At 44.0% G+C, this 20,349-nt stretch overlaps 1 protein-coding gene across 2 annotated transcripts in view; it reads right to left on the bottom strand.

Annotated features, from left to right (window-relative positions):
- Nucleotides 1–14,569: 14,569 nt before the first annotated feature.
- The window catches only part of Serping1 (serpin family G member 1), a 9,953-nt gene continuing 4,173 nt past the window's right edge, over nt 14,570–20,349 (bottom strand). For both annotated transcript variants that reach the window (XM_031370843.1, XM_031370842.1), the window contains 4 exons: nt 19,455–19,658; nt 19,129–19,265; nt 17,165–17,384; nt 14,570–15,037 (listed from right to left, as the gene is read on the bottom strand). In XM_031370843.1, coding sequence (XP_031226703.1) covers nt 14,784–15,037; nt 17,165–17,384; nt 19,129–19,265; nt 19,455–19,658 — 815 coding nt within the window. In that variant the 3' untranslated portion in view covers nt 14,570–14,783. The remainder of the gene's footprint in view (nt 15,038–17,164; nt 17,385–19,128; nt 19,266–19,454; nt 19,659–20,349) is intronic.

A 20,349-nucleotide genomic window follows, 5' to 3' on the forward strand; every position in this document is an offset into this window, starting at 1 on the left:
AGTTCCAGGACAGCCAGGGCTACACAGAGAAACCCTGTCTCAAAAAAACAAAAACAAAAAACAAAAAAAAGAAATCAGCCTGTCTCTGCCTCCCAAGTGCTGGAATTAAAGGTGTGTGCCACCACTGCCTGGCTACCAACTCACTTTTAAGCACTGAGCCATCTCTCCAACATTACTCACTCATTAAAGTTATTATCAGACTTTTTATAGCCATGTGTGGTGGTACTTTTCTTTAATTCCAGCCCTTGGGAGGCAGACCTCTGAGAGCTCAAGGCCAGTCTGGCTTACAGAGTGACTTCCAGGACAGTCAGATATAGAGAGAGACCTTGTCTCAATTTCTTTTGTATTACATGTGATTATTTATGTGTATCTGTGTATGTGTGCATATATGTTATGGTGCTCATGTAGAGGTCAAAGGACAAAATTTGGAAGTTCTTTCCTTTCTTGTAGGTTCCAGGAATTGAACTCAGGTCTCCAGGCTTGGCAGCAAGTATCTCGACCTGCTGAGCCATCTCACCAGCCATATGTGACCATTTTTAAATTCTTGTAGTCTGTTTCTGTTCCCACTCCTACTGAAATAGTCCCACTGAGACACATACTACTTCCTAAGGGTTCCTTGGTATTGATCCACTATTCTCTTTTCAGTTCTCATCATTTGCCATTGTTGACTACATGTGCCTTTTTAAAAAATCATTTATTTTTATTGTATGTTCATTGGTGTTTGAGGGTGCCAGATTCCCTGGAACTGGAGTTGCAGATAATTGTGAACTGTCATGTGGTTGCTGGGAAATGAACTCAAGACCTTTGGAAGAGCAGTCAATGCTCTTAACCACTGAGCCATCTCTTCAGCCCAACTGAATGTTCATGATATCTGAGAAGTTCCTCCTGGGTTGTGTCAATCTCCAGCTGTAGCTCAGCTCCCTTTCTACAGCTTCTTCTTTCCTCTCTTACTGCCTAAGCATGCAGATTCTTCAAGATATTTTGTTTTTTTCTTCTCTTTTAAAGATGTATTTATTTACATATGTGAGTACACTGTTGCTGTCTTCAGACCTACAAGAAGAGAGCATTGGATCTCATTACAGATGGTTACCAGCCACCATGTGGTTGTTGGAAATTGAACTCAGGACCTCTGGAAGAGCAGTCGGTCTCTTAACCTCTGAGCCATCTCTCCAAACCCTTGTTTGCTTTTCAAGACAGGGTTTTTCTGTATAGTTTTGGCTGTCCTGGAACTTACTCTGTAGACGAAGCTGGCCTCCAGCTCACAGAGATCCACTTGCTTCTGTCCTCCAAGTGCGTGAATTAAAGGTGTGAGCCGCCACCACTTGGCATTGCAACAATTTATCTTTGGTTCTTTTTTTCCATGCATACTTTCACTGGACAAGATGGTTGGGTGCCTAATTTTGACAGTCACATTTCTGTGCTTGTTTGCTTTGCCCTGTCTTGTTTTCTGAACATGTCTTGCATGTTCCTCAGCCTGGCCTTGCACTTAATCCTATTGCCTCAGCCGTTCAGGTGCTGGTGTCAGGGCTGTGTAGAAGCATGCTCAGCTCTCTAGTCATTTCTGCAATGATAGTTTCAAATATGTAACTTCTGAGCTGAAAGTTCAGTTTTCTAACAGAAGACAACAATTCCTTAGACAGATGTCGTACCTGCCAAACAAGCTCAATTTGTTTAACATCAAACCCATGTCTCTCTACACTTCTGCCTCTGCTTATCCCTTTGGGCTCTTTTCCCATCTGCTGTTTAATTGTTGTTATTCCCAAGGGAGCTGCTCTTGACTCTTCTGTCTTTAGTGACAATTTTATCCATTCTTAGCTTCAACAGTCATTGCCAAATCTGTATCTCTGCATGTGTTTCCAGCTGTCTTCTTACATTCCCAAACAGATGTGTGAGATAAGCAGCTGCTGATTTTGCTTGACTAGATTCCACCCCGCCTCTGGCAACCGCATTTTACTTCCGTTTTCAAGAGATACCTACTATTTACTTTCAGTCACCATGATTCACATGAGACTGACCCCATCTGCCCATTCAATGGCAGTTACACAACTGAAATGTACTAGCTGCCTATTGGTATGTACCAAGTTAAGTCCAGACTTAATGTCTTAGAATAACACACATTTCTTTTTGTCACTGTTTTCGTGGCTCTGGAATCTGGATGAGACTTAGCTGGGTCCTCTGATTAAGGTTCTTCATGAAACTACAAAGTGTCTTTCATGGCTGGGGTTTCATGGAGGAAGGGTCTGGCCCATGCTTACTTTCATCATTGTCTCGAGATTCAATTCCTCCAGTACTGTGGACTAAGAGCCTCTGTTTCACAGTGTTTTTAACTTAAGTTCTGTGCAAATGTGGTGCTCTTCAACATAGTAGCTTAAATCACTCAAGCCAATAAGAAAGAGATCCTGCTGGCAAGATGAAACCCACAAGCTTTAGCAACATGATCATGGAAGTGGCAACTCCTTAACATTGTCAACCTAGTGGTTAGAAATCAGTTACTCTGTTAAAATAATAATGATAATAACACACAGAGACAAGTAATTAGTTATTCAAGAAGAGGGAATTACACAAGAGCCTGGATACCAGGATACAGCATCATTGAGGGTCATCCCAAAGGCTGTCAATCACACCAGACTTAGCTAATCAGATCATAAAGATTGATTCAAGGGTGAGTACCCAATCAGAGTCAATCACAGTTTGGGCTTGAATGCTTTGGCTTGAATCTTTGAAGAAGCCATATTGCTAGGATTGGTATGTTAGTGGAAGAAGGTAAACTTGAAACTGCTATTGCTCATAGCTACTTACGGGAAACTCTAACGTGACAAGGTAGTAAACAGAATCAGAGGCGAGTGATGGAGAATGAACATGCTAAAACCGTGTCTCTAGCTGAATCCCCCAACTCTGGGACAAAGTCTCAAAGTGTAGCTCAAAGTGACTTCAAATGATTCCTCCACCTCTGCCTACCGAGTGCTGAGACAACAGCTATGCATTCCACTGAGGCTCTAGAAGACCTAGATTTGATTCCCAGCACCCACATGGTGGTTCACAACCATCTGTAATTCTAGTTCCAGGGGATCCTGTGCTGCTTTCTGGTTTCTGAAGGCACCAAGCATGTGCTTGGTACACATACATACATACAAGGAAAATACTCACATGTAAAATAATAGTAATAAATATAATATTTAAGAAGGAAAAGAAAACTGTCTTAAGACAGGCAGTGGTGGCGCATGCCTTTAATCCCAGCACTTGGGAGGCAGAGGCAGGCGGATTTCTGAGTTCGAGGCAAGCCTGGTCCACAGACTGAGTTCCAGGACAGCCAGAGCTACACAGAGAAACCCTGTCTTGGAAAAAAAAAAAAAAAGAAAGAAAGAAAGAAAGAAAGAAAGAAAGAAAGAAAGAAAGAAAGAAAAGATGTGTATGCCTTCTGGGAGGTTTTCAAAGTCATTTCAGCATCAGCACTAGAGCAAATTTCTCTTATGTGGCCCATTACTGACCTCACTCTGGGATGTTCTTGGGAATCATCCTGCTCCACAAAGCAGAGTTTCCTAGCTAAGGGGTTGGAGTGGCAGGGATGGAAGTCTTGTTGAGATAGAAGAGACTGAGGCTTGATTCTAATGCTGGAGCCTAGAGCCAGTCAAGAGAGAAGTGACTGTGACCATACTAGTGTGGGCCCTTGGAAGCATCCTTGTTCCATTGGCTCTAGCGTGCACTATCTGCTCAGTCACTGACCTGGTCCCTCTAAGGTTTGTATCTGGTCTCTCCTGATGGGGCTAATACAGCTTTGGGATCTTAAGCTGCAATGGAAGAGAGGTGATGTAGATGAGTTCCCCGTGGGGCTTTCAAGCACACATGATGAGCCACAGATCCCTCTGCTACTTCTGCTAGCTCTTCCAACCTGAGCTAGTGTGGGACCCTGCTGTGAATGACATTTCTAGTCTTGCTGGTACACTGACCTCTGAAAAAATTATTTCTTAAATGCTTATTTTTATTTGTGACTGTGGTAAAAATCAATTTGAAGCCGCAGGATTGTTGCAATGTACTGCTTGCACATGTAAAGACTAGTGGAGAGGGAATTTGGCATGGGAGGTGAGGAGGGAGAGTCTCTATGTGGTGGGGGAGAGGGGCAGAAGACTAGGGGGTTGAGCCTGGACATGCCCACATTTATGGTTTTGGAGAGGACTGAATATTGGGCTAAAATGCTTTTTGCTTTGTGGAACAGATCTGTGGTCACTCAATGAGAAACAGAGTATGAGGGGGAAGGGAAGCTGTGGGGCCTGTCTGTCACTTCAGAATGATGGATGAGGCTAATTCCAGGCTTGTAATTAGTGATGAGAAGCTTGATGGGAAATGGATGTACCTTTCTTATTCAAGAGGCCTTCCTCAGGAGCTGGGGCATGGATGTAACGTTTACCCCTTTCAAGACAGCAGCATGTATGTGCTTTTTGTACAAGAGTGTGAATGTGAACATCTGCACGTGTCTGTGACTCTTCTGTGTGTGTGTGTGTGTGTGTGTGTGTGTGTACGTACAAGGCATGTACTTACATGTGTATAAGTGGTACATGTCTTAGTTAGGGTTTTACTGCTGTGTAGAGACACCATGGCCAAGACAACTCTTAAAAGGAAAACATTTAATTGGGGCTGGCTTACAGGTTCAGTCCATTATCATCAAGGCAGGAAGCATAGCAGTGTCCAGGTGGGCATGGGACTGGAGGTCCTGAGAGTTCTTTATCTCATTCAGAAGGCAAATAAGAGAAGACTGGCATCCTCAAGCAGCGAGGAGGAAGCTATCTCAAAGCCCACCCCCACAATGACATGCTTCCTCCAGCAAGGCCACACCCCCTCAAAGTGCTGTTCCCCTGGGCCAAGCTTATTCAACACACCACAGCATATGTGTCAAGTTGCTAGAGGCAAAGGCTAGAGTGAGGAATCATTGAAATATCAGGCTTTTGAAGAGACTCTGAGAAGTCCAGTCCATCTCAGTGATGCAGGTGGCAGCCCCAGCCCATTATGAAAGCATTGGACTAGTGGACCAGTGTTCTACCTGCATTTGTGGTGGTTACACCCAAGGTCCCTGTTACGGAAAATAGGGAATCTCAGATGTTCTCAGCATTTCTTCCTAAGATTGAAAACCATGTCAAGCTTCTGGGTATGTCTTTGTTTGTTTGTTTGTTTGTTTATTATTTTAAGCACTGAGCTCTATTTCTTATTCTGTGTATTTGTTTTAATGCATGCGAGTACACTGTAGCTGTCTTCAGACACACCAGAAGAGGGCATTGGATCCCATTACAGATGGTTGTGAGCCACCATGTGGTTACTGGGAATTGAACTCAGGACCTCTGGAAGAGCAGTCCGTGCTCTTAGCCACCGAGCCATCTCGCCAGCCCCTGGGTGTGTCTTTAACCAAGGCTGAGAAGAAGAAATAGCAGTCAGTACCTTCTAAAAGATAGATAAAGCTACCATGGGGGAAAAAAGGAATCTTGTATATCAAGCACAAGCTCTGAAATTAGACACTGGAGCCTACGTCTAACCTCACTATTTGCCAGTTGAGACACTTTGAATAAGTGCATTGGATGAATAAAAACTTCATTTTTTAATTTATAAATAGGAGATAATAATGCCTGGTGCTACTTGTATATTATGTAAATTTTAATGGTACAAATTTGAAATACTGAAAGTCTGCCACAATTACAAAAATCATCAAGGATTACATAATTTCAAAATTGCTGGCTGAGGAGGATGTAAACTATACTCCTAATTATTGCTAATGACAGAGTCACTTAAGCTAGCAACAGTAAATAACTGCCACCAATACTCATCTTATGTGAAATTGAGCTGTTGTTTAAGTACATCATAACTTTTGACAGTGACATTAATGATGATGTGATGTGATTTTAACATCCAGAGGAATCATTTAAGATACCATCTGCATCCTAAATTGATGTTTTCTTGGTTCATTAAGCCAAGGTGTTAGTGCCAAAAAACAACCTCCAAAATCAATAGCTTTGTAATGGAAATTAGAGATGATCATTTTTGAAATCTATGAAAAAAACCAAATAGGGTCAGTTAGGTAGTTCAACACTTCAGAGAGCTGCCTGCTCTATCAGCTCTATCAGTGCTGAGATTAAAGGCATATGCCACCACATCTGGCCTAGGCCTTTGTTTTTGTTTGTTTAGTTCTTTGGTTATTATGTTGTTTGTTTGTTTTTGTTTTTCTAGTCTATTAATGGTTAGTTGTTTTTTTTTCTTTGCTTTTGTTTTTGTGGTTGTTTTGTTTGAGAAAGTGTGCAGCATATTCTGGAACTTGCTATGTAGCTGAGGCTAGATCCTTGAACTCCCAATCTTCTTGCCTTTACCTCTTAAGGATGGGAATCAGACATATGCCACCACGTCGTGCTAAAAGGGTACTTACTAAGGGGATGGGCTTCCATGATTACTGAGACCGAAAAGTTCCATGACAGGCCTTTAGTACACTGGACAATCAAGGAAATTGGTGATACAGTCCAGTCCAAGTTCAAAGGTCTCAGAACCAAGGAAGCTTGTGATGTAACTCTCAGGCCAAAGGTCTGAGAACTGGAAACTGTTGGTCAGAGTACTGGACTCTACAAGCCAGAAAATCTAGTGCTCTAATGTCCAACAACAGAAGAGTGTCCCAGCTCTAGAGAGAAGAGTGAACACTAATTCATTTCCTTTACCCTAAAGTTTTAAAAAGTTCTATTTTATATTTATGCGTGCAGATTTTTTTAATTGTTACTACCTTACCTATTCACTCAGTGTGTGCCTGTGTAAGCATGTATGTGCCGTGACATGAATGTGGAAGTCAGAGACAGCTTGCACACGTTGGTTTTCTCCTTTCCTTCCACTTTGTGGGTCTGGAGGAGTGAACATAGGTCATCCTCAGGTTTGGTAGTAGGTGTTTTACCCCCACTGAGGTATCTCATTTGCCCAGGATGTGGGTGTAATTTTGTCTGCATGTGTGTATGTGCACTTTATGCATGCCAAGTGCCCACAGAGGGCAGAAGAAGACATCAGACCCCCAGACCTGGAGATAAAGACAATGTGAGCCATGATGTGGTTGCTTGGAATCAAACCCTGGTCCTCTGCAAGTGCTCCTAACCACTGAGTTGTCTCTCTAGCCCCTCCCTTTACCCTTCTGCTTCATCTGTGCCTGAAGCCAGCTGAATAGTCCCCATCTATACCAAGGGTATGTCTTCTACACTGGTCCATTGTATCCACATGCTGGTCTTCTTTGAAACATTCTCCAAGACGTATCCAAAGATCATGGCATAAGCCCATCAAGCTTGCTTCTAGAATTAAATAACATCGGGCTTACTTTGTGTTAGGTAGTTACTGATACCACTATGACTACCAGCTATAGCTTAGGACAAGACCCTGAACATTGGTGGACACCAAGATAGTTGTGACTCAGCGGTCTGGAGCCTTCCAGAGTCTCAACAGAACCTGAAGGTATTGTTATTGAACAGCAGCTGAGCTGATGAGAACTATAAACTTTGCAAGGCTGGTTGTTTACTGTTGTCTGGGAATGGAATTCCAGCTTTTTGTGTTTGTGTTTTAGACAAGCACTCTGTTACTGAGCCATACCTTTGTCCAGGAATCAAAGTGTAAATCCGTATTGGGCATCTTAAGACTGTGGATCACTGCTGGTTTCAGCAGCACTCGTGGAAATATCAGAACTAGGTGCTAGAGAGATGGCTTAGTGGTTAAGAGCACTGACGGTTCTTCCAGATAATGCAGGCTTCATTTCAGGCCCGCACAGGGCAGCACATAACTTTCTGTGATTCCAGTTCTGTGACCACCATGGCCAAATTAATTAAAGCAAGCAATTAATTAAAACAAGCTTTTTATTCGTGTACACGGGCTGCTTCTCCCTAAGGCAGGGTTTGAGAGGTCAGTATTGGATATAAGGAAGACAAGATTTTTATAGCTTAGGGGTAGGGGACTTCCAAATGGGGATTTGGCAAGAAAAACCTCAAGTGGGGTTGCAGGAGCAGAACATAAGCATAACTAGTTAGTTATAACAACCTCCAGAAACAAAAACATGACTACAAGGTGGTCGTAACAACAGGTAGTCATGACAAGGTAGCCATAACAACCCTTTTGAAACAAAGATAGGGTTGCAAAATGATTATTAACTTTTTTTTGAAACAAAGACATGACTGCCATTCTTGAAACAGGCAGTATAGAACCATCTGTAGTTAAGGTTACAAGCGGGGCATAGCTCAATTCATGAAAAACAGTTTAATCATAAACAGGAATGAACCTAGTTTATCTTTACTATAAGATGGTTTTTAAGCCTAAAATGGAGGTAGGCTGGTTCTTCAATCCAACACCCTCTTTTGGCCTCTGTGGTCACCATGCAGGCATGTGGTACACAGACATACATGCATGAAGGCAAAACACCCATGTACTATAAAGAAAACAAAAAACAAAAAACAAAAAACAAAACCCAACCAACCAACAACAACAACCCAGAACTCCATGGAGAAGATTGTCATGGTCCCATACAAAAATTGTATGCCAGTTCCTGAGACTTTCCATATTTGAGAGAAGAGAAAAGGAAATTAGTCTGGACCAACCAAAATTCAAGGGTAATGTCCACGTGACTATACAAGACAAAGCATCAATAGCTCCATCTTGCGGCAGAAATGCTAACTGTACAGAAAGCACAGTCCACTGATCTTTAGTAGTATTCCACACAGATGCTTGGTTGGGAGCAGCATCATGGGAATAGGTTTGCTGACTTATAAGACCCCGTCTGCCCTAAAGTAGGGCTTCAGGGTGGATATTTTAGGAGTATATGTCTTTCTGTGCAACATCCTGTATTTTTCAAAAATATGTGTGTTGCTGGAACTGGTATTAGGGATGTCAGAGTCAGCAGCAGAAGAAAACTCAAAGCAATCATTCTACAGCTGCACGTAACAGACTTGTTCTTAGTATTATGATGTCAACAATTTTTTTGTTTGTTTTTTTTCGAGACAGGGTTTCTCTGGATAGCCCTGGCTGCCCTAGAACTCACTCTGTAGACCAGGCTGACCTCGAACTCAGAAATCCACCTGCCTCTGCCTCCCAAGTGCTGAGTAAAGGTGTGCACCACTACCACCCGGCAACAAAATGTTTTTAATATATTCATTTTGGTGTTGTTTTGTTTTTGTTCTTTTTGAGTCAGGGTTTCTCTGTATAACAGAGTCCTGGCTGTCCTGGGTTTACTTTGTAGATCAGGATGGCCTTGAACTTACAGAGATCTGCCTGCTTCTGCCTCCTGGGTGCTGGGACTAAGGCATGTGCCACCTCTTCTGGCTCATTTTAGTTTTTTGAGACAGGCTCTCTCTATGTAACCCCAACTGTTCTGGAATATCCTTTGTATCCTGTGTAGAACAGGCTGGTCTTAAATTCATAGAGATCCACTTGCCTTTGCTTCCTGAGGGCTTTTGTGTGTGTGTGTGTGTGTGTGTGTGTGTTCTTTTCAAGACAGGGTCTTACTGTAGCCTAGCTTGGCCTATAGCTCATTGTATAGGCCTTAAAATTTCAATAATTCTCCTACTTCAACCTCTTCAGTACTGTTATTACAGATAGGCAACAAGCCTAGGTTTCTTCTACATTCCCTTAAAAATAGTTATTACTATTATTATCATTATTGGTACAGGTATGTGTGTGTGTGGTGTGTTTGGTGTGTGTGTGTGGTATATGTGTGTATATGGCAGGGTATTGAAGTGGAAACGTCTAGTTCTTTGGAAAGTTAGTTATGTTAAATGATGTTTTGCTTGGGCACCCAGGTGAAAAGATGGCTTCCTAAAGCAAACACATGGATGACTGTTTTCTTGAAGCAGACACAGGTGAAAGGATGTTTGGATATAGCAGACACGTGAAAGGATGCTTGATGAAGGAGTATAGATATGACCTCACAGACAGTGGGAGATGGGCCCTGAGCCTTGGTTTGGTTTGGTCTGGTCTGACTTGCTATTCTTCAATAAAAGCATGCATGTATTGGTTTGCCTTACATAGAGTTGTTGAGCTCAACTTGTGATAATGCTGCGATCGAGAGAAACTTGCCCAAGGCTTGTTGCTTCTGTGTCCTCACCTCAGGCTAGCTGGCGAGCCTGGCAGTTTCTTCAGGATTGGACTACAGCTGCCTAGTAACTTCCTGCCTAGAGGGCTGTCTGCTGCTGCTGTTTGCTATAGGACTGCACTGCTGCCAAACAAGATCAAGCTTCCTCTCCCAAAGAACTACTGCTGAACAAGTCCATTTCCCCCATATCCTAATAACTTTTCCACTACCTCTGCTGGGTGGTGGGCTAGAGGAGAGATCGAACCCTTATTAAAAGTAGGTTGCAAAAAATGTATGCCTACAGGGTGTGTGTGAATGTGTATAGGTCATAGAATGATTTCTGAAAGTTGGTTCTCTCTGCACTTTCAGCTGCTGAGCCATCCCCTTGGTTTTCATAAGGAAAAGCTCAGAGCAACAGCTTGCTAGGGAGAGTTGCTAAAAGTCTGTACAAATGTGTACAACCACTCAGATTGGCAATGTGGCCAGAGTGATTCATGTATTTTTACATCCGTACTCTTTGCAAAGTGACTTTGAGAGTCTTGTCTTTAAGACAAGAATTTGAGCTGATTTGTCAACTAACTGACCAATATAAGTGATGTTATATTTCCTCTTAGCTCTACATTCCAGAGGCCTTGTAGCTCAGTGGTTGTGGCACACACCTTTAATCCCAGGGTCTGGGAGCTGTAGATAGGTGGATCTTTGGTTCAAGGCCCGCCTGGCCTATAGAGTGAGTTCCAGGACAACCAGGGCTACACAGAGAAACCCTGCCTCAAAAACAAAAACAAAAAAACCAAAAACCAGCCAACCAACCAATCAACCAAAAAAGAAAGACCTTTAGTGCCCATTTGTTTTCTAGAATGTTTGCAACCTTTGTATAAAAAGCCTTTTTATACAAAGTGAAAGTGAGATTGAAAAGTAATCTCACTATGAAAGTGAGATTACATGAAACGGTTGGCCATGTGATTCCTCAACATCATGTGCAAGAGTTTATGACCCACCAAAATGTGTGCAAGAGTTTATGTAAGCCATAAGCCAGCAAGGTCAAATGTCTGCACATACTCCACACTGGTACAGAAGGAAGGGCTTGTAGACAGCTCCTGAATAGTGAAACATGGTGGGAAGCAGGGATCTTTCCACAGTCTTAGGACAAGTTGGGGTAGCTTGTTTGGTTCTTCATCTTGACTGAAAGACAAGGTACAATAAAGAGTTGGCCCAACATTCTGAGGCTTTGCTTGATTTTGCCTAACCTGTACAAGAAGTCAGAAACTGAAGGGAAGTCTGAGGACCAGAATGAGCCATAGCAAGTGAATATCAAGGAAAAGGATACAAAATGATTGCTGCACCATCTCATCTCCTCTCCCACAAAGGATGCTCTGACGTCAAGCAGAACAAACAAACCAGAAAATTACAGAAACCAAAGTTCCAGCTTTCAGAAATAAATCTCTTGGCTACTGTGATGGTTTGAATGAGAATGGCCCCCATAGGCTCTTATGTTTGAATAATTAGTCCCCAGTTAGTAGAACTGTTTGGGGAGGATTAGGATGTGTGGCCTTGTTGGAAGAGATGTATCACTGGGGGTTGGCTTTGAGGTTTAAAAAGCCTGTACCATTGCCAGCCAGTCTCTACCATTGCCAGCCAGTCAGTTCTCGTGTTCTCTCTCTCTCTCTCTCTCTCTCTCTCTCTCTCTCTCTCTCTCTCCTTCCCTCCCTCCTTCCTCTCTCTCCCTCCTTCAGTTCTCTCTCTCTCCCTCCCTCCTTCCCTCCTTCCCTTCCTCTCTCCTTCCCTTCCTCCTTCCTTCCCTCCCTCCCTCCCTCCCTCCTCTCTCTCCCTCCTTCACTTCTCTCTCTCTCCCTTCCTCCTTCCCTCTCTCCTTCCCTTCCTCCCTCCTTCCCTCTCTCCTTCCCTTCCTCCCTCCCTCTCTCCCTCCCTCATACTTGTGGATCAAATGTAAGCTTTCAGCTACTGCTCCAGTGCCATGCCTGCCATTATGTCCCTATCATGATGGTCATGGACTCTTACTCTCTGGAACTGTGACCCTCCCAAAAGTTGCCTTGGTCATGGTGTTTTATCAAGGCAACAGAAAAGTAACAAGACAGCTACCAGCTAAGCCTATCCTGTCAAGGGTTATTAGAAGCTTGGGTGACCTCATATCCTGTAGTTAGTCATGTGCCTGGTTCTCTAGCTCAGCACCCTGGAGAAAGGGACAAGCCCAAAGGCTCAAGAGCTTCAAGCTTGGATACAGTTAGGTTAGGTGACATTTTACTCTGTCATCCACTTCCCAAGTGTCTCAGCTTCTTACACAAGACTTTCTGGGAGGGAGGGAGGGATGAGGAAGACAGAAGTTCTTAGGATGTGGGGTATCAGCTGTTTGAATCTATATCCTGGCCATCTGCTACCCTGCAGGGAGATTCCCCAACCTAGAACTACATCAAGCAGCTTGGCTTGACCTCTGGGATAACCCCTTTTGAAAATTAAATTTTCACCATGTCTGGAAGATGCTTAGGAAATGTCTGAGGAGTGATGGCTCAGGGACACTCACCTCTTGGCTAGTTATGGATGGGAACTTGAGGGTCTGAAGTGTGTGTGGACAGAGCTGGGGAGGGGAGACTGTGACAAGCCTGGAGCCTGGATCTTTCACTTCATCAGCAAGAGAAGCTGATGGGCTAAATCAAGGAATGATGGTCTGCATATTTGAGTTGGATGTGCCTTAAGTAGGAGAGATGAGGGAGACAGGGAGGAGAGAGTGTATAACATTGAGGAGGTGGGGAGAAATAGAGACAGAAAGATGAGGAAGGGACAGAGATGGGCTGAGGAGGAAGGGGGAAGAGGGACAGGAGAGATCAGAGCTAAGGCATCAGTGAGTTCACGGGTATAGCCCACAAAGAGGAAAAACAAATTTGGAGGCAGAGATAGAAGAAGCTCTTTTGGGAGCAGTCTTGTTAGACCAGGCTATCCTCCAATTTATGTTCCTCCTGCCTTAACTCCAGAGCAATGGTTCTCAACCTGTGGTTGCCACCCCTTTGGGGCAGGATGTCGAATGACCCTTTCACAGGTGTTGCCTAAGACCATTAGAAAACATGAATATCTGTGCTACCATTCACAAGAGTAGCAAAATTTCAGTTATAAAGAAGCAGTGAAAATAATTTCACGGTCAGGGTCACCACCTTAGGAAGGTTGAGAACCACTGCTCCAGAGTGTTTGAATTACAGGTTTGTGCCACCATGCCCAGAAGAAAGCTGTTTATAAAAGGCTTTGAACAGCCTGAGTTAGTCATACAAAGCTATTGCAGCAATTAAATGTCTGCAAAACTCTCAGCAGAATGCCTACGGTTATTTCCACCATGTACACAACTACTGCTACTATTTCATTCTTAAATTCATCTTTTGTGTTTACTGTGTCAGTGTTTTGCCTGCATGTAAATCAGTACACCATGTGCGCCGTACCTAGTACTTGTGGAGGGGGAAGGGTGTCAGATGTCCTAGAATTGAAACTGCAAATGGTTGTGAGTTGCTGTGGATGCTGGGAACTGAACCCAGGTTCTCCAGAAGGACAGCAAGTGCTCTTAACCACTGGGCCATCTCCAGTGCCTATTGTCACTTTTTTTTTTTTTTTTGAGCAAATAATCAAGATAAAGATCATGGCAGATACACTGCATTAGTGGTCCTCAATTAATGCCTCTCTACTCCATAACTTTGTATTTTAGATTTAGGTTTCCCACTCTAAATAATTTCACCATGTGGATTGTTGATGAGAAAATGGTAAACTTGATGTAGGCAGACAAGAGAGAAAGAGGCTATGTTCTTAGAACACAGGTCATCCTGGTGGCAGGACATAGGAGAGATGTAGAAGAATGCCAGAAAGTGTCACCCAAGACCATTGTGGTTTGAGTAGGTATGGTCCCTATGGATTCATGTATTTGAATGCTTGGCCCATAGGGAGTGGCACTATTAGGAGGTATAGTCTTGTTGGAGTAGGCGTGGGCTTACTGGATGAAGTGTATCTATCACTTTTGGGGGTGGGTTTTGAGGTCTCAGATGCTTAAGTCCAGGCTCAGTGGCACACAGTTTTTAGCTGCTACCTGCAGATCAAGATGTAGAACCCTCATCTCTTCCAGCATCATGTCTGCCTGCACGCTGCTATGTTTCATGCAGTGACAATAATGGACTAAATCTCTGAAACTGTAATCCAGCCCCAATTAAATGTTTTCCTTTATAAGAGTTTCTGTGGTCATGGTGTCTCACTCACAGCAATAAAACCAGAACTAAGACAACCATCAAAGACTGGTCACCCCCTTACCAACCTGCTCACTGTGGAAGATGCATTTTATATGCCCAGGGAAACTCAGCTAGTCAGATCAGCAAGACCACTGGCCAATCCCAAGACATGGATGAAATACTAAGCATCAGGGGCTTTAAGCCACTAAGTATAGAATGGCTTGTTGCACAAAGTTGATGCAGGAAGCACGGTAATTCTTGTTTTCTGATATTGAGGGAACTAGTACACAGAGACTAATGAGAGAAGAAAATGCCTGCAAGTTTTATTTGTAGAGTTTGACAAGCTTGAACCGTAAAAGCTGCAAAAAAGTGCTCGATACTCTAGGGGTTGGTGGATGGAAACAGTTCCGTCTGCCAGTTCCTAAGGGGCTAGGGCAGGCAGTGTCAAGGAAATAACCGGAGGACCTGAAGCTTGGGTGGCAGTGTTTACTCAAGCCTGTCTCCTGCCCGTCTCAACCCCTGGGGTCATATACACGACCCATGAAGACTGGGAACTTGTGTTGCTGGTCCCAGAGCAGGAAGAGGAAAGGTTGCTGCACCTCAAAGATGAGTAAGTTTCGGGCCAGGGAGACGGCAGAAGCTGCAGCTGCTTCCACGCCTGTCTCTGTCAGTTCCAGCACTGTCTCGTGTTTCATGGCAGACACCTGAAGATCTGGGTCCTCAGTCAGCCCACACAGGTTGAGATCGTAAGTGAAGTCAAAGAATTCTAGAGCAAAAAACAAGAGAAAAACAAAATCAGACATCAACAGGAAACTCTTGTTGGGTCTGCTCTTACTTTCCTGGGTTATTCTCAAATTCCCATAGTCTCTTCCTCCTCTGATTCTACATCATGCCTTCTGGTCTTGTCAGTGGGAACCCCTGCCAGGAGGCCCAACCGCCACTCTCAAGAGATGACAGGCCTCACTCTCTGCCGACCACCAACTCTCCTCTGAAAAAAAAATGACATCATTGCTTTTAAAAAGGACTTTGGAAAATAGAGATGGGTAATATGCTATAAAATGAGATCATAGGAGGGTGTAATGCTGTTAAGTCGTAAGTCATAAATATATACTGGTTTCTGCCCTAATTTCCCTAGCATTTCCATAGCACCAGAGGTGTCATTTTAAATATTTAAAATACTAAAATATTTTGATTTAATATTTGTTTTTGACTTTGTTTTGTTTTGTTTTCAAGATCAGGTTTCTCCACGTAGCCTTGGCTGTCCTGGAACTTACTCTGTAGACCAATCTGGCCTCGAACCTACAGAGATCTGCCCAAGTCTGCCTCCCAACTGTTGGGATTAAAGGTGTGTGCCACCACCACTTGGGTCAATATCTGTTTTTTGATCTCTGTTCCTAAAGCCCTTGTTATTCCTCACAAGTAGGAGTACTAGGCACATCTTTTAGTCTATTAATTGGTTTTGTATCCTGATTCTAGAAAGTCAGATTATATATTAGGTGGTCAAGTGTCAGAACAGGAAATGAGTGATCCATCTAGCTAGGGAAGAAGTTAAAGCTTAGAAAATGGTATTTTTCAGGGTCCCCAATGGAGGAGCTAGAGAAAGGACCTAAGATGTTGAACGGTTTGCAGCCCCATTGGAAGAACAACAATATGAACTAACCAGAATCCCCAGAGCTCCCAGGGACTAAACCACCAACCAAATAGTACACATGGTGGGAGTCATGGCTCCAGCTGCATATGTAGCAGAGGATGACCTAGTCGGTCATCAGTGTGAGGAGAGGCCCTTGGTCCTGTGAAGGCTCTATGCCCCAGTGTAGGGAAATGCCAGGGCTAGGAAGCAGGAGTGGGTGGGTTGGTGAGCAGGAGGAGGAGGGAGGGGATAGGGGGCTTTCAGAGGGGAAACAAGGAAAGGGGATAACACTTGAAACATAAATAAAAAGTATCTAATAAAAAAAAAGAAAAAGAAAAAGAAAGAAAACGGTGCTTCTATGAGAGCCAGTGAACTGGCCCTGCTCCTTGCCAGGCAGTGCTGGATTGCTGGCCCAGGTAGTGTGGGTTCTGGAGCACTGGCCTTGAGGGCGTAGGTGTGGGAGAGCTGTCCTGATGACCAGCTCAGCTACCAACCAGGCCCAGATCCAGGGTTTGCATTGACCCACCCCAACATCTACTCCAATCTATGAACTTCTGGAGCATGTGAAAGGGCTGGCCTGGCAGAATCAAGGCTGCAGTATCTCTGTGCAACACCCAGCAACTTGGTGAAGATCCAGTATTGATAGCGTAGCAGAAGCCCAGAGGCCTCGAAGCAGACCAGTGACTCACTGCAAGGAACATTTGCAAGTAAAGCTGTTTGGGCTGTAGGGTGTACCATGTGACACACTGTGGCATACTACAGCTTCCAAGGTGAGATTTTTGATTGTTTGTTTGTTTTCTTTTGGGGAGGAGGTCGCAAGGGTGGAGGGTGGATATGATAGGATGGAGTGGGATTAGGGTGCATGATGTGAAATTCACCAAGAATCAATAAAAAGTTAAATAATATGAAATCTCCCAATCAATGGGAAAAAAATATGAAAAGACAAAACGGTGCTCCTAAAGTCTCCCAAGAACTCAGAACCCCTAAACTGTCATCTCTAGATGGGTCTGAGCTTAGCCTGTGAGGTGGTTGACCAGTGAGTGTGGCTGGGGTAGTGAATGTCTGCAGCCCATCTGGGTCACGTGGTTCAGTAAGCCTTGTCCCTTTCACTCACACAGCTGCGTAGTAAACTCATGTTAAGGATGAGGGAAAAAGGAACTGTAGAATGATAGCCACATTTTAGCACCACCTTTCCTGCTTCTTCTCATGACCGGGGAGTAACCACAGGTGGCCAGGGCATAACCACAGGTGGCCAGGGCTCACCCAGTCTCTCCATGACTGACAGCATGTCTTGGCTGCTCTTGACTTTGATACGAGGCATCATCAGATAAGTGGGCTGAAATTTGGACAGCTCCAGCTTCTTCATGATGGCCTTGAAGACTGTGGGGTTGAGCGCCTCTTCCATGTTTTCAAGCTGATGCTTCGGGCTCTGGGGTACCATGATCACAAAGCTCAGGTTGTGAGAGAGCTGCAGCTGTCCCACCTAGAGAGTATGAGACACCCTTTATTAGCTCTACCTTCCCCTGTCTCCTGTGCCCCAGGACTGTCTTTTAGTGTGTACTGTTTCAATGAGCAGCAGCTAAACCTGACTACCATGCTGTGCCAGGAAATGGGGATATCAGTCAATCTGACTGAAGTGCACGGTCCTGATCAAACCCACCACTTTGAGTTGGCCCGGCAAGAACTCTACCAAATGAGCTTGAGACTTACTTTATTTAAGCCCTATCTGTGTCTTTTATACTTCCAAGTATTTCTAGATTAGTTTTTAAAAATTATTTCTTTTATTTATATGAATACACTGTAGTTGTCTTCAGACACACCAGAAAAGGGTATCAGATCATGTTACAGATGGTTGTGAGCCACCATGTGGTTGCTGGGAATTGAACTCAGGACCTCTGGAAGAGCAGATAGAGCTCTTACCCACTGAGCCATTTCTCCAGCCCTCTAGATTAATCTTAATACCAAAAACAAACCTGCCATATAAATAGTTGTATACTGTATTGTTTAGAGAATAATGACAAGAAAAAAGTTTGGCTGTGTTCAGTATAATTTTTTTCTCAAATGTTTTCTGTTGATAGTTCCTTTAAATCCATGGATGCACCACCCATAGTATGGGATGCTGGCTCAAAAACCCTCCGTCTGAGACACTGATATACACACACCTGAGTGTAAAGGGACCCAGAAGTCTCCCAAGGTGGAAACCAGGCTCCCTATGCTATGAAAATGTGTTTTCCTTACATTCCGTGCTGAGACATTGCTTCCTACCCTACAGATCTGTGTCTTGCAGTTCTAGCAAGGCAGGAATGCTGGGAATGGAGAATTTACTAACTAGAATCTTTTGGGCTTCTCCTCTTCTTCCTCTTCCTCCTCCTCCTTCAGACAGAAACTCTCTATTATATAGTTCTGGCTGTCCTGGAACTTGATATGTAGACTAGGCTGGCCTTGAACTCACAGAGAACCATTTGCCTCTGCCTCCCAAGTGCTGGATTAAAGGCATGCACTGCCAAAGCCAACTTGGGCTCCATATTCTGTCTTTTTTCTCTCACTACCCACTAGAATTATATTGCTCAATTTCTGATAAGGAACTTAATTCAGCCTGGTATGGTAGCGCACGTCTTTAATCCCAGCACTCAAGAGGAAGAAGACAGATCTCTGAATCTGAGGCCAGCCTGGTCTACAGAGTGAGTTTCAGAACAGCCAGAGCTCTACAGAGAAACTCTATCTTGGGGGGAAAAAAGCAATAAACAAAAAACCAAAACACAACAACAGCAACAAAAACAACACCTTTGTATATACACACATAAAACATATCTGCATATATCTAGTTATACACCCATAAGTGCATACGAATACTGTAGAACAAGTACACACACACACACACACAGAGGACTTGGCAAGCTATCAGTCTGCCCAGAGTGCTGGCTGCTAAGAGAGAGAGATACACAGAATTAAAACACGACTCACCGCTTGCCATTTGATGCAGTAGAGATGAATGAAGAAGCTTTAGAATCATGTCTAGACTCATCCTTCCAGCCTAAAATTCCCTGCCTTGGCCAAAACTAGAAAGGGGAGAAGGAGAGAAGAGGGCAGGGCTAACAGATGGAAGAAGCAGAAATGGGGAATTTGCAAGCAGGAATCCCATAATGATCAGGAGAGAGGAAGTCACTGCAGAAACAAAGCCAAGACACTCAGGTTTGAAGCAGGACTACAGTGAGCCCAGAACTTACCTTGGCCTTCAAAGTCTGGTCATTGAAATGGGCCATGGGGTACTTTTTGCTACTCATCATGGGCACTTGAATCACAGAGTTCTTGTAGAGGAAAGATTCCATCGCCTTTTTTTGATCAAATGCTTTCTTCCACTTGGCTAAAGGAAGAACGGGTGGCTATAATGTAGGTAGGGGCAGAAGGGTGTTAAAGGGCCTGTTAGGGAAGGGTAGGATCATCAGTCACATGGGAATATGTCTGTGGAACTCTGAGCCTGGTGTCGAGTGAAGAAGACAGGAGGGGAGGCAGAACCGCATTAGGCACACTACCTGCCTGGTGTTTCCCTTACCACTCAAATAGACAGCATTGAGAAGGACGAGGCGGGTGTCGGAGGGTAGGCTGTCCAACAGCTTATTGATCTTGTGGTTGGTGTTCTCAGCCACCCAGGTGTTGATGAGTTTTAAGTTAGCGTCACTGTCTGGGCCCAGGACTCTGGGGCTGCTTCCATACAGGCTCTGAGAGGCATTCACATAGGTGTCTCTTATGGCCAGATCTGAGAGGCAGGGCAAGGCAGGGAAGTGTGAATCCTCTGAGAATCCTACCCTCCTTCAAAAGGCAAGTATGAGAGTGAACACACTTCCCATAGGTTCTGGTTCTGCTTCTGCTTCTTCCTCTTCTTCTTCCTTTTTTTTCCTGAGATGGCTACACTATGTAGTAGCTCTGGCTAACTCACATAGACCAGACTGACCTAGAACCAGAGAGATCTGCCTGCTTCTGCCTTCAGAATGCAGGGACTAAAGGCCATCACATTTGTCCAGGTTTCCAGGGTTCGTCTTGTTCACTCCAATGATGACAAAATGCTGGAACAGGGACCGGCCTGCTCCTCTATTATAGATGAGCAAATTAGGCTCAAAGAAACAAACTGGGAACTGAGAGCCACAGAGCCACTCCCAAGCACCCTGGCTGCTGCTGACCAGCACCTGGCTAGACCACCTTCCAAGGTACAGCTTGCACTTAACTTTCCTCTCTGTTCTTTCCTTATTCAGCAGGAATAGACCCTACTTCCAGGCCTGAGTGGAAGTTCATAACAAAACTTTCTGACCTTTGCTCTCGCAGCCCAAGTCTACTAGAGGGAATGTGAGTTCTTGAAAGACTGGACTGCTTTGCTGAACTAAATAGATCAGCATATTTGATCAGAGACAAATTTGACCAAAATAGATCAAAACCGTAGGCTTTTTTTTTTT

Source organism: Mastomys coucha, unplaced genomic scaffold, assembly GCF_008632895.1.
Source record: "Mastomys coucha isolate ucsf_1 unplaced genomic scaffold, UCSF_Mcou_1 pScaffold15, whole genome shotgun sequence".
Classification (NCBI taxonomy): Eukaryota; Metazoa; Chordata; class Mammalia; order Rodentia; family Muridae; genus Mastomys; species Mastomys coucha.